General features: G+C 33.1%; 1 protein-coding gene across 6 annotated transcripts in view; it reads right to left on the bottom strand.

Annotated features, from left to right (window-relative positions):
* Positions 1-16,831, bottom strand: part of CACNA2D1 (calcium voltage-gated channel auxiliary subunit alpha2delta 1) — a 391,747-nt gene that overhangs the window by 31,886 nt on the left and 343,030 nt on the right. For 3 of the 6 annotated variants that reach the window (XM_036328344.1, XM_036328339.1, XM_036328340.1), the window contains 8 exons: positions 15,007-15,068; positions 9,783-9,859; positions 8,489-8,509; positions 7,783-7,843; positions 3,532-3,629; positions 2,086-2,173; positions 1,040-1,102; positions 270-373 (listed from right to left, as the gene is read on the bottom strand). In XM_036328344.1, the coding sequence (XP_036184237.1) occupies positions 270-373; positions 1,040-1,102; positions 2,086-2,173; positions 3,532-3,629; positions 7,783-7,843; positions 8,489-8,509; positions 9,783-9,859; positions 15,007-15,068 (574 nt within the window). The remainder of the gene's footprint in view (positions 1-269; positions 374-1,039; positions 1,103-2,085; positions 2,174-3,531; positions 3,630-7,782; positions 7,844-8,488; positions 8,510-9,782; positions 9,860-15,006; positions 15,069-16,831) is intronic. The other 3 variants (XM_036328345.1, XM_036328341.1, XM_036328342.1) reach the window with 1 other exon arrangement.

Here is a 16,831-nt window from a genome sequence, read left to right as displayed (position 1 = left end):
CAGTTTGTGAAATAAAGGTTTATCTACATGTTTCTAGTATTATGCATGCCTGCAGATAAGCTGCTTCTACATTACTGGATGACTGTTTCCTGTATGTGCATTTTACCTCCTCAGTTAAATAGATGCTTCTGTCTTTCCAATGTCAGCATATCGTGTATACTTAATAATGACTATTCTGAGCAATTAACATATTTTGGGGGAGTAATGCAAGTAGTAGCAACAATTCATTATTTTTTAATTATAAAAGCTAAATTCCAAGAAATACTTACTGTTAAAGTAGGGAGCAGTGAAAACATAGTTATCATTATCAAGACTCCTTTTATAGAAGCTGTCCTCATAGGTTTCTGGATTTTCTTGCCAATTTTCTCCAGCCCTAAGGAGGAAATGGCTCATCATTTTTAGTCTTTAATCTACCTGATAACCTACTTTTCCCTTTGTGAACAAAACCAAAATTTACAGATATGTCTACATCTCAGGTATGCCCAAGCAAGTCAGTGGTAATTGATGGGGTATATGATACTCATTATTAAGCAATACATCAGCATTAAATTTGTAGAAAAAACTGACTCCTAGGTTTTACTCTGCCATTTCCTAACTAGGTAATTCTGGACAAGTCAGTTAATAGGTCAATTAATATTAATAAGCCTGCCCAGCCCACTTTATAGACTGTTCTGAAGGTAAACAGAGGTAAGATTCATTGAAGTACAGTGAAAACAATGAAGTGCTATTCAAATACAGTCCATAGGCTATCACCATTATGTTCATTTGACTAGGTTAGTTTGTACAAAGAGAAACATGTTTTTAAAATATCTTAAATTATGTAATATATGAGATAAGCAAATACATTACTGAAGAATCATATAGCATTTTTAAAGAAATGAAATATTTTGTAATGTAAATACTTTAAACAATGATTACAATTTAATGTATGAATAATGATCAGTGTCTCTGAAGAATGGCTTCCTCACACAGTCATGAACAGATTCCTGCCGTAGTCTTTTGTAATGCACTTATTTTTACAGATGTTATTTGAACTTACTCTTTGGGATAAACCCTGGTAATCCCACCATCAGTCACAACAAACCGAGCTTTCACTCCCTTGCTGGAACAGAGGACAGAAGGAGGGAATATTTTATTCAACTTACTCTCTGAAAGGTACTAATTTAGGTGTTGGTGATACAAAGATAAATAAAACTATTTCTTAAAATACAGATAGCCAAAGTAGCCAAAGTAAATCTATCAATAGATGCAACTATGTTCTAATAGTTAAAACATCTAAGAAATACGTAATTAAAAGGGAGGACGCTTAAGGAAGACATATATAGGAAAAGAATAATACAGCCGAATTTTGAAGATGGAACAGGAGTTAACCGGGATGACAGAGAAAGCTAATGAAGAGTGATTGTATCTGGTGTGATAAAAGCAAAAGGCACAAGGTGAGAAATACAGGAAGTCAAGTTTTGAGTACAAGCTTCTAAGAATGGTCAGCTCATGAATGACCTTGAAATCCATGCTGGAGAGTGTCACCTTTAGCCTAGAACTGGAACTGCATTTTAAAAGTAAGACTGGCAAGTGTGAGTTACATGGAGAATATAGACTGGGGGCTGTTGTAGGAAGAGGAATGGGAAGTATTAAAGGCATAAAAATCAGTTGCTGTAATTGCTTAAAAACTGGACTTGGGACTTTGCATATAAAGAGAGGAAAACATTGTTAGGATAAATATTCAGCACTTGATGATTGATTGGAAATGGGTAGAGGAGAGACTGTAAATGAGAACCATCGTCAGATTTGTCAGTTTCTTGACTGGGTACATGGTAGAAAACCTATTTTACCACATGTAGAAGCACACATGCCTATTCACATGTCAGTGTACACACTCCGTGTAAAGCTGAGTAATGGCAGGTGTTATTCCTCACATACACCCACAACTGCAAATGCAAGTTGTCAACAACTGCAAAATGATTTTCTCAATAAATTGTTATTAAAGATAAACTTTAAATTTGATGCCTATTTCCAGACATTCCCCAGAAAGATGCTAAACTGAAAAGGAGGACATAGTTTTTAATTAATAAGAACAATACGTACATGTTTTTCTGCTTGCTCCAGTAATTTTGCACCAGTTCACTTGTAAAACCTGCATCCAGTAAGACCCGATTTATCAAATCCGTGTTACCTAACACAGAAAAAGGAGACCCTCAATGACACCCACATACTTTTAAAATTAAGATAATGAGACAAATATATTATCTATTTCTAAAAGCAATTTAGAATGAAAAATATTTCCATGAATTTTAAAATAAATCCTATATTTATTTTCTGCATTTTTTCATCTTTCCTTGACTTTTTTAGGCTATGGACAGAATTAGCAGTGGAAAAGCCAATTCTAAATGAGGCAACTTATTTTTAAAACTGCATTAACAAGATATATGAAATATGCCAATCAAGAAACAATGAAGAAATAGTTTTCTCTTTTGTTTTTGTATAGTGATTTCAAACTATCATCATTTCATGGACAATTCTATATATAAATATAAAAATACATAGTTATGTAGGTTTTTGTTTGTTTTGGCCAAGGAACGTAAGTTATCACACACCATCTCCATTCCAAGACTAGCTTTTGGAATCTACTGATATTAGTGAAGGATCCTATCAGCTCAAGTTCAAAGGTAATGGGAAGGATAGATAATAAAAATCAAGGGTCAAATTAATACACATTTTAGAAACACTTTTTCTTCATACTTTTCTTCAGGCTTCTCTGCTCTAAGCCCGTGATGCTGTGAATAACCTGTAAGTAGCCCCTGAAACTGCATTCATATCAACATTTCATTTTATTCAGGTCAGGAACATATGCTATTACTACAAGAGATGGGGGGTAAGATTAAAATGAAAAATCTTAGTTGGTCTTAATTATTTTAATTTTTAGGAAAAAATAGTTAAGATTTTTTAAATGTTTTAAAAGCTAAGAATTCATAAATATCTATCAAGTTTCATAGTATGAATGATGCAAATTTTCTCTAAAAGACAAATGTTATAGTAAAAGACTACTAAAATTTCTTTTATCCCAATTTTATTTACTTCACAAAATGGGAAAATATAGAAGCATATTTTCAATTACAAAGTTAACTGTGATCAAAATGGAATGTCAGCAAGAAAACAATTAGGTAATACTGTTTATCTTTTTATTCTATTCATAGTAAAACTCATTATATAAATTGGAAAATATGTGTTATATATTTGTTTTCCTCTAAATAGCAAGAACAATGCAATGAAAAACCTTCAAAAGATCATTTAAAATTAAGCTTCTTAAATTTGAAAGGAGCAAAGGTAAGCATATCCTAAACACTTGCAAGTATCTATTTTCTGGCTTTTGAATTTTGATTTCATTTAATAATGTAATAACATTTCTTTACTAGGGTCATATTGTTACATTTTACCATTAAAATTTTATAAAATAAATAAACCATCATAACAAATTAAACTGAACCAGGATTTGACCACACGAACAATTATTGTGAATTAGTGCATACTTACAGGATGGGTTGTTTGGAGTTTTTCTATCAATAAACTCATTGAAATTTAAAAGAAATTCAGTGTTATTATCTGATATTTTAAGGTCATTGCAGTAATCTCTGAAAAATATTTTAAGATATTGGTTATTAAAATCAAAACATTAAAAATGTACACATAATCATAGGCAGTGGAAACACTTTTTTTTACTAGCTATATGACTTTTAAGTCATTGATTTTGTTATCTCTATTTCCTCATTTCTACATCAAGATAATACTTTGACAATAAGTGATATTATAGATATACATATTAAGCATTTGACCTCTGGATAGCATATGATCAATAAATGCTAGCTTTTGTATACTTATTACATTATTATCACTGTAAGATGTAGGTTTACAGTTTTCATATAGAAACTGAGAAATTTTAAAACATGTATTTTCTCGCTAAATAGAAGAATACTAGTAAAACCATTATGTTAACATTTCTATGAGAAATTACTGTTTTTAATTAAAACAATAACCTATTGGAAAAAGTAGCATTGATTTAACTATGGTCAACTGCAAGATTTTGTTTTGGCACATAAAACAATGCACTATCTTATATTTTAGCGAATCTTTTTGCATCTCTATGATTTTGTAACATAACTCATTAGTCACTTGGGAAATATGAGTTATGCAGGTCTTCCAAATGATGACACATTTTATTATACAATATTGAAAATGCATATTCATTAATATCATCACTGATGTCATCAACAGAATAGTCTAAATATGGGGACACTCATAGTAATAAATTCAAATTTACCAATTCTAATTTTTGTTTAAAAGCTCAAATTTTTGTCCTTGGCAACAAAAACTCTGTCATTTTTTTTCAAAGTAAAAGGCTGATACGATTGATTTTTTGAGAAAAGATTTTCCAAATACCAAAGTCATTCTTTCAATTAAAATGATAGCTCATAAAAAAAAAAGAAAAACACCAATTTCAGCTCTCAATTCAAACAATCAGACAAGGGTTTCTCTTTGAGACAGCCTGGTGACTCTGACATGCCTCTGAACTTCCATATTCACCACAGGGAGTATTAAAGGACATATACTCAAGGGTAAAGCTTCAATAAAAATCTCATTCCTTCCATCAAGGACATTTGTAAGTGCAACTGGCTTGTTTCCCCTGATTGGGTGCCTGGCAATGAAGATTGCAATGACTTCACCAAGTTAGAAGCTGAACTCAAGGTATTAGAAGAAGTCAATAAAATGTTTCAAATAATTATTAAAAACCCATTTTTAGAATTCTGTTATTATTTAAAAGGCATTTCTAAAATTACATTTGCTCATTTAATCCTAAAATTCACTTTATCAGAAAGTATACAATACTTCAAAGGTGAGGAAACCGAGACTCTAGGATGTAAACAGGTTTACTCAGAGGGACCTAACTAGCAGACGGGGAAGCCCGAGGAAGAGCCCAGTCTTCACATCCCTAATTAGTGTGTTTTAACCATACAAGGTGCTTTGAACTTCCACTCTGTGCACTTCTGTTACTGCATAGCTCCAGGCCAAAAGCAACTTTGACCTCTACCAATAGAAGGCATTTAGTGTGGTGAGCAATTAATTTAGACAGTGTCATCCTGTGTGTGTGTTTATACTTGCTGGTTGAATTGTGCTGCATTTTGAAATAGTCTAAAGACATATTGACTACGTCTGATTACAATAAAAATCAGAGTATCTGATTTTTACTAATAGCAAAAGCCAAAAAGTGTTGAAAGTTCCCTTTTAAGGAGAGTTGTGGAATTAGGATGGGAATAAAAGTGAAAGGTTTTTAAAATGAAAAGGTGAGAAAATACAGAATGTTGTGTCAGTAGAACGAGTTCTTTAGTAATAAGATGATCCAGAAGGACCACAGAAAATTACCCACCATGAGGAATGTGGTGCCTATGCTGCAGGCAATAAGTAGCAAGAGGCTGATGGTAATATTTGAGAGGCGAATATGGGGTTAGACAGACAGCATTGATGTTGGTTGTCTGTTAGCCTAATGGTTATTCAACACAGGCCTGGGCGCTTCAGGACTCAAGATAATCGCTCTTTCTCAGGTTCTTTCCCCAAAGGAATCACACATGACAGTGGGTAGCCGAACAATACCTGTCATTACCAAAACTTCTAAATTCGTCTCTAAAGACGTGTGGGAATACCTGCTAATATATCTTCTATGAGGCACTGTTTCTCTAAAAGTGATCAGGTTTACAATATTGATCATTGTTAATTTCTTTTAGGAAAATGATTCCTCAGAAAAGTAAAGCAGCAAGGTGAAGAAATATTTGCATGACTTTAAAAGAACAAACTTCAATTTGCTGAAAACACTTTCAGGGCCTGAACGTTATAAACTCTTTTGGTCACTTTCTGTGACCAAATTAGGTTGTAATTCAAAAGGCATTGAAACTACAGACCTTTAGTATTAGAAATTTGGCAAATTACTTCTAGAATACTGAAAATGACTTTGTTCTGTTCAACAACCTTAAATAAGTCACAGGTAAGCACTGAACTTTAGCCTATCGCAAATTGTTATTTCTCAGTCTAACTCATCTTCTTTGAAGTGCCTTTCTCATTTCTGGACATCCAAGAAAGACAACAAAATTAACCTATGTTTTAGACTTTTCATTCCTATGACTGTATGCCTCTTTAAGGCAGGAATGTTCCGTGCATCTAAATTCAATGTTTTCCTTTTTCAGTAGTTTTAAAATTGAGGAAATTACAAAAACTGATTCATCATGATCACATAGCTTAATTTATTTAAAAATTAACTAAAATGGCTATATATCTATATAACTTGCAAGCTTTCTTCTTTAAATTATTTTAAAATAACTACTTTTGAATACCCTTTATTAAATCCTTCTTCCTCTCCTTCCTCTTACTACCTCTTACTACAACCAATAAATAATAACTCATATTTATTTAGAGCTCATATCTTACCAAGAACTTTGGTATATACTTTGCGTGCATAATCTCATCAAAAGCTTATACAAACTCTGAAGTAGGTGTCAGGGATACAACATTTGAAAGCAAAGAGACTAAGGTGCAGAGAATTTGAGTAACACGCTATAACAATGAACATATGGGTAACAGACCCAGACAGTCTTGCTCTAAAGTTTGCTACACTGTTTCTCATTAATAACAGTGACAAAAATATATGACTGCTGTCCTATACTACATAACTTTCTGCCTTTTCTCGCCAATTATTCTTTATCCCAATTTTTAAATCACATTATTTTTCACAATGCTTTGAATACACATTCAGTATTAATGTTCTCAGGAAACCTTCCCTACAAAAATATTTTACTCAGGTATACTGAATGTTCTTTTGACATCTATCGGCATTTGTATAGTCAATATATACTCATATCTTGCAGTAAAGAGGAAACTATTATTTCACATCTCTAAAACTGTTTCCTGATCTGTGATTTGGGACAATAACACTAATTTATTATAGAGTTCTTTTGAGCAGTAAATATACTTATGCATGTAAAGGGCTTAACATGTGTTAATTGAGGTGTCACAAGTTATAACAACATTGCTTCCCTTCTCTGGTGGATTTGCTCCATCCCTAAGCACACAGGAAATTTCCAATCTTCCAGTAAGTCATGTTGATACTGGAGATGACTTAGGCCACAGGAATGGCCCACTGGCTAACTCTTTGCTGAACTAAATAAAGCCCCTTGCCTACCAATTGGGAATGGAAATTGAGACATATTTATCCTCTGTGAATGCCTGTTACCTATATTTTCCATCTTGTCTGATGGTGAAGCACAGAAGCCAATCAGCACGGTCTGCTATGTAAGACCTACTATAAGGTGAATACATTCTCATATGTATATGTACACATATATATCTATCAGTGTGTATATATGTGTGTGTGTGTATATATATAACATGTAAAAACATATATAGAGAGTATGTTTGTATGTGTACACATACAAATGCAAATATATAATTCTTCATTCTTGTTACCTGGTTAGTTCCAACAAAAGCAAAGCCTACACCTGTCTTGTTCACTACTGTATCCCCACATCAGCACACTGCTTAGCACATAGTAGTTGCTTAGTAAGTACTAAGCAACTAAATGAGTAAATGAATGAGTTAGCAGGATTCTTTTCCTTTTAAAAGTTGTTGTTCCCTTTGGTTCCATAATTTGGCATGAAATTAACCCAGAGCAGCAGTCTTGACCCAAATTCAGAACTGTTATCATTCATACAAGCTATAAAAATAAAATAAAACCAAACCAACCTTGGTGCTAAGAATGTATAGCCAGATTCTTCAAAATTATCCGGCTTCAGTGTCTCTGAATCTGCAAAGATAATGTTACAGTGTTAGATAAGCAATCAAGAATATATATCCTGAGATTCTATGGCAATAAGAAGGCATTAGAAATATAATCTAATGAGAAAATTAAAATATGTTATGTATATCCTAAACTGAAATACATCAATTACTACAAATGTCCTTCATACTTAAAAAAATAAACTTTAATTTTGTAGCATAGATTATAACAGTTTTGTCAGAGAAAATGCTAAGTTTATAACTTTCCCATTTACTAACCATATTCTAACCAAGATATTCTTTAATACATCACAGGTATTTAAAATGTCAACATAAAATTTTATGAATATTATGGTAAAGAAAATGATTTCAATAAACCAATTAATGCCTTAGTGAATTAGTAACATTTTTCACATTAGTATGAATTAGTAAGTAGAAGGATAAAAACACACAAATATTTAAGTCTAAGACAACACTTGAATGTGAAACAGGCTCCACTTGAAAACACAAGCATATTCTTTCCCCGTTTTTGGCTGCTAAGGTCTGAGTGATCATGGAGGAAAATCTAGCAAATGAGAAGCACAGAGGATAATATCCATTAGGAATGGAAAGATCAGTGGAAATGTCAAGAGTACTAAACAGAAAAAAAGTTGAGCAACAAGAAAATACTTGCCCTTCATTTTGCCCTTTTTTGCTGTGAAAATCCATCAGAAAGAGAAAGCAGGGAAACAAAAAAAAGAGGGTAAAGCAAAGGGGGTCACAAACAATATTTTATTCAATGACTTCCTTGAATAAAAATATTGCGCATAGATCAAAGGTTCATTATGTACAGCTGTAGTCTGGAAAAGAAGACACATCTTTTTGGAGACTGGAAAGTATGCCCCGTCAATTACGACTAGAGCACTCTATCTGCACTGTGGTTATTTCAAGGGTCTATTCTTCAAAGTGGTTAATGCAGGTGCAATACCGATGTTAGCCTATAAACAAAGCCATTTACCAATCATCAAAGACCCGCTAGTCATCCCCTCATTTATCCAGTGAAGAACTAGCTCATGCAAAGTTACTGGTTGTGAAAAGACCATCATACCTATCAAGTGAAAGTGATAAAAATGTATAAAATACCACAATGTACTCTGAGAACCAGGACTGCAGAGAGCAAAGAAGAACTGACATAGAAATGAAAGAATCTAGTTTACTTATTCTTAAGATTCCCGGTTTCCGATATAAAATATATATGCAAATATGTATACATTTTTTACTTTATTGTACTCAGAAAAATTTAGGTTGTAATAACTGAGCAATGTGCAAAGGATATGATGGTCATTTTACTATACTAAATCTAGTCACCCAAAACAAAATAAAGATTAATAATGATTTGAAATATTCACTAGTGTTAATAATTACTCCACATTCCAAATGATACTTAAAAGAATTCATTTAAGCTACTGAAGACATTAATTTTGATTATAAGAAAAAGTCAATCACCAAATCAAAACCAAAGACCAGTGCAATCTAATATTTTCCAACAAAGTAGAACATGTGGAGCACAATATTATTCTTGCCAAAAGCAACAATAACAAAAAAAAAAAAGAAAAAAGAAAGAAAAGGTAAAGCTTTACTCGCACAGTGCCATGGGCAGAGACTATGTGAAACATTTTGCATCAGCTAGCAGACCCTTAAAACAACAGCAACAGAGGACACAGCACTGCAATGATTCTAGAGCACAAAGCGAGGCGGGAAGGGTGGTGGGGACTGCCAGTGAGACTGGAGTACCTGCTCATATTCTATCCATGTAGAATATTTCTTGTTCCTTGCATGTTTGGAATGGGTTAGAATCATTGCTGTAGATTTGGTAATAACAGCTACTAGAATGGATAAGCCTTGGGTATTCCAAAATCTAGACGTCTTTAAACATTTGATACTAGAAGATGGTAAAGGGACCCTGAAGTTGCTTTCACAGTACTTACATCTGGCCTGAGTTATTGTCTCTTCTATTTTGGCTTTTATATAGTAAAAACTGTAGGTTGGTAATACCAAGGCCAAACTGCAATAGAAACAAGAGAAGCATAAACACAAACAAACAAAAATGAAACATAAAAAAAAAAACAAAAAACCACCACACGTCAAGTTCATGGAAAATCCAAAAAAATCTTTTTCATGGGAAGGAAAAGACATATTACTGTGACAGTAAAATGCATTCTGCTAATAGAGTATTTAATTTGATCTTGCCATCCTGAGTCACCCAGTTCTCTACATTATAGGGGATCAGAAGACACATGGAAAATAAGCTTCTAAATATGCCTATAAATTAGCTGAGAAAGAAATGTCATGGGTACTATATTTCCAGAAAACACTGTTGAGTGTTGAAAAATATAGAATATGGGAGTATGTTTAAACAAAGCAAATAAAATTGATGCATTAAATATAATGTTAAAGTGCTTTGTAGCAAATGTAAGCTATTAAAAATTACAAATGTAAGTATTATCATTTCTATTACATAATTTACATAATCATCTGAAATATTAAAAATCATTTTCCTTTCATTTTAAAAATTTGTATTGTTGAAAGTTATGCAGACGTACCCTTTTCTCTCCACTGACCCCTTCTAGCCCACCCCTTCTCTACGCACCCTCTCCAGGCCTTCACCACACTATTGTTTGTATCCATGGGTTATTCATCTAAATAACTACTATTTTAATACTCTAATCTTTAGACAAGTCCAGAGAGTCCATTAATGGGAAAATTCAGATTCCTTTATAGCACTAAAAACGATTCCCTGCTCATGCCATTGGTTCTTACCCAATACTTCAAATTCATTTATTGCGGATATTCCACAGCACTTGGTAAATTGCTGTCAGGTACAAAAGGGCATACATCTTGAGCTCAGTACATTACAAGAATCATGGGATACTCTAAACGTATAGATGTACAAACTAGAGGACAGGTCGTGTGCAAATCTTAAACCAAGTTCAGAACTATTTAGACACTGAAAAGCCTATCTTCAAACCTTGTCTTAGTAACTGAACAAAATAAAAACTGACAGGCAGGTAACCTTGCTGTTTTGAAGTTGCCAATTAATAAAACACATAATGCATTAAAACTGAAAAGATGTCAGAACATTTGAATATTATGCAATTTCCAAAAATACCACTGCATGTATGAAATTCTTTTATTCTTACAAGGGCTAATATACATGCATAGGACATTGCTAATTATTTCATATCTACATTTGCTGTTGCAAATGACTTTTGCAATTCTTTGAGTATAGAAGGAAACTTAGGAACTAATGGGTGCAGAAAATGAGGCAATCTCAAAGATTTCCGATGCAACTATTCTCCAAAAGTGAGGCTAGGTTCAGTTGATCAATTGAGTCATTCAGGATTCGCCTTTAATATGTAATCTAAAATTTAGCAATGCACAGGAAAAGGTGTGCATATTCAGGCTTCTAAATATTTCTAGACATTTTCAGATCTTATTTCAAATAACTCAAGCCTCATACCATGGCTTTTGGGATGAATGTCCAGACAATATAGACAATATAGAACAGGAAAAAATACAAAATTCCAGGTTTTTCTTCTTATAAATATACATGCAAAATATTAATTCTATGAAGAATAAAGAAGCAGTGGTTTATTTGCTACAATTTAACTGTTCAGTCAAGGTAGCAAAATGGGTGGATGCTTGCTACCTCCAGTTCTCAAATCTTTTACCATCACTAAGAAATTCACAGACTTTCCTTATGGGCAAAGGTCAGAGAAATAAAATGTTATGTAGATTTAATGCAAATCTCTACATTCATTTTATAGGTAACTTCCTTTAAATGGAGGCAGAGATTAAAATTAAAATAAGCAGTGCAATTAGCCTGAAAGCAAGATGACCTTACATGATTCACTTGCCATTTATAAAATGTGGAGCAGAATTACTGAGCATTCGAAGATCATCTCCTAAAAATTCCTCTCCAGGGAAATTAGGACATTTTTACTACCCCATCAGCATTTATTGCTAAGAGAAACTTCTAATTAAAACCGATAACATTATATCATGTGGTTGCCACAGTGTCATTCTGCAAGCTTGTGTTACATCTCATGCACCATAAAAAATAGTGTGGCAAGCCCCGAGGGACACAATAGTTTTAAAATTGACATATTAAGTATATATCTGGCCTGGAAGTCTCAGGTTGTTACTCGTGGATACACACTGTTCTGTAGAAAAACATAGCTACATTTAATTATTTCCATGTTAAGGCAACAGTTATTTCTTCAACCTGCAGCAGATAAGATCTTCACCAACATTCCCAGTCAGCAATGCTCTCATATACAGCGTTTGCTGTTTCCCTCCCATATAAAACCAATAGGCCAAGGCGGCTTTATTTTCTCCCAGGGATTAACGTCCAATAAATCCAGTGGCCACAAGATGGATGTTAGATCCCATGTAATATTTATGTGACTCACATAAATATGATTAACTAGTTAAGTAGAATGTAACACTTTTCAGCTCGAAAATGTTTCACTACAAACCATTAATGCTGAGAGAATTCTATTAATATAATTAATTACTATATTTCAAAATGTATCTAAATTATATCAAGGCTTAAGGAGACAAAAATCACTAAATGAAATTTGGTACCTCATTCATTAAATCAACACATGCCATGTTTCTTTAATATAGATGTAACATTTTCTTCTAAATTGGCATTTATGAATTTATTTGTAAAGAGATTCAGAAAAGTACTTATAATGGAAAGAGATGGAATCTGGCTCAAAGTTGTAGGTTGGGGAAGGGAATGAAAGATGCAAACATGCAGAAGAAGGGAAGATTGGCTATTCAGAGAACAGTAACTTGTATGGGGAGAGCAGTGGGAGAAAAGACAGGGTAGAAATATGCGACATGAATGATCAGAATTGGAAGTTGAAATTTAACTTTCATGAAAATGAGAAGAGAGTACATTTTTATAAACAAGTAATATGCTCAACCCTGCAGAAATAAGCATTAACCTGCCCACACTGTGTGTTATGTCTGGGTGTGTGAGGAAAAGGGGCTGAAGGTAATGGACATTTGAGAGTCTGCTACAGATACATTTAGGTAAGGTATAAGGCGAATTAAAAATACCCCCAAAGTATAATTCTGACTGTAGTAGGAACAACTCCCATTGACAACTCATTGCCAGGATCAAAAGGAAACAGTTTTTCATGTCTACATTTGCTGTTGCAAATGACTTTTGCAATTCTTTGAATATAGAAGAAAACTTAGGAACTAATGGGTGCAGATAATGAGGCAATCTCAAAGATTTCCGATGCACCTATTTTCCAAAAGTGAGGCTAGGTTCAGTTGATCAATTGAGTCATTCAGGATTCGCCTTTAATATGTAATCTAAAATTTAGCAATGCACAGGAAAAGGTGTGCATATTCAGGCTTCTAAATATTTCTAGACATTTTCAGGAGATCTTATTTCAAATAACTCAAGCCTCATATCATGGCTTTTGGGTTGAATGTCCAGATTGTAATCTCATTACTTTTTCCTATAGACAATACAGAACAGGAAAAAATAAAAAATAAAATTCCAGGTTTTTCTTTGTATAAATATACGTGCAAAAAACCCCCACATTCTACAAAGAATAAAAAAGCAATGTATTTGTGCACCTAAGGAACAAAGGCATGGAGTGCTTTCCCAACAGCACATTTAATACTTTGTTTTATCATAAAATCATCTCTAAAGAGATAGGGCTCCTTGCCCTGGCCGGTGTGGGTCAGTTGGTTGGAGCATCATCCCATACACTGAAAGGTCCTGGGTACACTGAAAAGGTCTTGGGTTTGATTCCTGGTCCACACACACCCAAGTTGTGGGTTCAATCCCTGGTCGGAGTGCATGTGAGAGGCAACTGATCCATGTTTCTTTCTCACATCAGAGTTTCTCTCTCCCTCTCCCTTCCTCTCTAAAATCAATAAAAATATATCCTCAGGTGAGGGTTAAAATAATAACTATAACTATAATTAATATAATAATAATAAAGAGACTATGCTCCTAGATTCTAGATTTCTTCTGGGTTGTTACACTGACAAATTCATAAAAAAAAAGGGGGGGGGGAAGCTGGCAATAGTCATAAAAGAGAAAGAAGAAGTAATGACTTTTGTATGTAAATAAAGATTGTGTATATGTGAAGAGATGCCTAATAGAAATGAGAGAGAGAGAAATCAGTAGACACAAGTAAAGTAATTAAACCAGTCATCCTGGTGTTTCTCAATACGTTCAAAAGTATGCAAAAAAGCAAAAGCAAAAGTGGAGAAAGACTGGCAGGTACTGTTTCTGACATTAATACCTGTTTTCTTCTATATATCTACTTGTATGCCTTCCTAGGAACACAAAAGGCAACAGTTTCCTATTATAACAACACTGCAGCTCTAGGGAAATCCCCAGCATCTAGGGCCCCCTGAAAGGTTAGGTATATATATAAAATATGTAGCCAAAGAGTCCTTCAGACTTGAATGTTTCAATGGAAGTTTGGACACCATTCTTTGGAATTGACAGGATGGGGCAAACTGAAAAATCTTAATTTTGAATCCTGTAAATATTTAAGGAATGTCTACCATGTGCCACTGTCTCGCCAGCTGGGATTTAAATGAAGAAGGCAACAATTTTAGAATCTATCACTCTTATAGGGTGTTACTGTGTCCAGTTTTACAAGGCCCAGTCAATTGAAGGAATTAGTATATTGCAAAATTGCTACTCTTGGGGGTAAATTATATCAACTGAGCATTTTATATCAGATCACACTATGATGTAATAAACATTATTTTTAAGTTAATTATAACCTAAAATGTGAATAATGTAAACTAATTTATATAAGGAGGTTAGTGGAGGTGACAACTACAAATAAAGGGCATATTGTCAACATTTATTTTTACTAACATAAATATACAAAATATAAAATATATTTATATCACATGTCATTTCTAAATTTTATATTCCTAGCATTTCCCTATATTTTCCACTTTGAGTAAAAACCAACACAGCTATAACTTTACACATTTTAGTGTTGGAAAAGGTAACATTTCTATTTTAATTACATTGAAAATAGTTAATGAAAATGCAAAGACTTAATATTCATCCATTGGGAAAATCACTACTAAAATAGGTGAAAGACACTGAAATGAATACTTTTATTCAATATACATATAAATATAGTTAATTACCTGTAATCTGTTCCATTGACAGGGGTCCATGTATATGTCCTGTTTCCTTTGTCAATATATCTCTAGAAAAAAAGTTTCACATGGTTATTCTCAGCTTTTACTCTATGTAAATTTACATGATGAGCAAAACATTAGGGTCTATTTATAAATCCAGTGGTCAGTCAACATCCTTCCACACAAATTTCTGATCTATTCTATGTTATAATGTTTATTCTGTTATGGATATAGGTATATATAAAGCAAAATGTTAGGACAAAATAAACACCCACATGATAAATTTTAAAAACTTACAAGTGAAAATCTTGGCAATTTATGCCAAATTATTAACCCAAATACTTTAAAAACATTTCCTGAAAAATAAACTGTAATAATGAAATAGGACTGTGAAATGTTCGATAAGACTCAGATAATCCATACCAGAGTATGTTTAAAAGAAATGGTTATAATATCAGGAAATTAATGCAGTCAGTGTATCTAGATCCAAATGTAAGATTAGCATATTACTATTCTTATTTAGCCATTATTATAGTTTTATCTATCATGAGAGACTAACAAATCAGTATTATGAAGGTTGAAAAAACAACTAAATGTACCAGGGAAAGGAAGTAAAGAGAGAAATAACCGCCTGGATGTAGAATCTTTTATATTCAGCTGATGAACAATACTAAAGAAATTATTATTCTTTCTTCCATTAGATATAGTGATAACACATTCATATCTTGTAATTCTTTTAGTTATTTCCAGGTTAGTCATCCTCATCAGAACAGTAACAGTCACTGAAGCATTAATTGGAGTTAGGCAACATACCAAGCACTTTGCAGTCACTGTCTCATTTTATCAACCTCCTGGTGAAGATACTATTATTTTCCACAATTAATGATGAAGAAATAAATTTATTTAATTGAGAGGATGAAGGAAATGTATGATGTCAAACCATTGTATAGCAACTACACAATGCTGCCGCTATACGTCCAACATCCCTTGGTTTTATTTATGTGAGTGGAGAGTGGGAGAATGGAGGAATGGAGTGTTAAGGTTTTTGGACTAGTAAAATTCTTAAAATAACTTTTAAAAATAATGTTTACCTATTAGATACTGCTCAACAAACATGGCAAACTAGTGTTGTTCTGCAAGTTGTAAAAATAATATCAGATTAGGAGACATACAAGATGATATTTTTTCACTATTAGTAATAGGAAAACTCTGTAGGTGAATATTGGTCATAAAAATAATTTATAGTCAATTGAAATAGGAAAATATCAAAGTGATTTAATAGAAACAAAAGTGATTTTTAAGTTGAGGAAAGAATGTTCAAGTCAAAGATCTGGTTGATAGAACAACATGGAAAAGTTGGTGAAACTGGTGAATGGTACACATTTTTTCCTGTAAGGAGTGAAGGGGAAAACAGCACAGCTAAAGTCTGAGTAAAGAGAATTGAAGTTTTAACAAAGACTGAAATTGATTTTCACCTCCCCTTAGGTTCTCATAGTGGGGACTCTGAATGATACTAAAATAAGGAAAGCCACATGCCATTGAAGGATCCTATTTAGATCCTAGCTACATTTTAGGAAAAGATCTGCTGAGGAATTCAGGAGAAATCTGACATTTTAAAAGGATGCTATAAAGATTAAATTTCTAAGCTCAAAAACTTCTGAGTTCTACATTTTTTCAAATACTCCAATATATGAACATGCATTTACTCTACATGTGACTAATAACAGATACGCACACTCCTCAGATAAAGAATTCTTCAATGACAATGGAATAATAATAAACAATACATTGTATTACATTATTTGTACCAGTGACGTATGGGGGTAGTTGT

The sequence above is a fragment of the Myotis myotis genome, unplaced genomic scaffold (genome assembly GCF_014108235.1).
Source record: "Myotis myotis isolate mMyoMyo1 unplaced genomic scaffold, mMyoMyo1.p scaffold_m19_p_11, whole genome shotgun sequence".
NCBI classification, from domain to species: domain Eukaryota; kingdom Metazoa; phylum Chordata; class Mammalia; order Chiroptera; family Vespertilionidae; genus Myotis; species Myotis myotis.
Note: the sequence above shows the minus strand (reverse complement) of the source record. Positions and strands in the feature narration are given on the sequence as shown.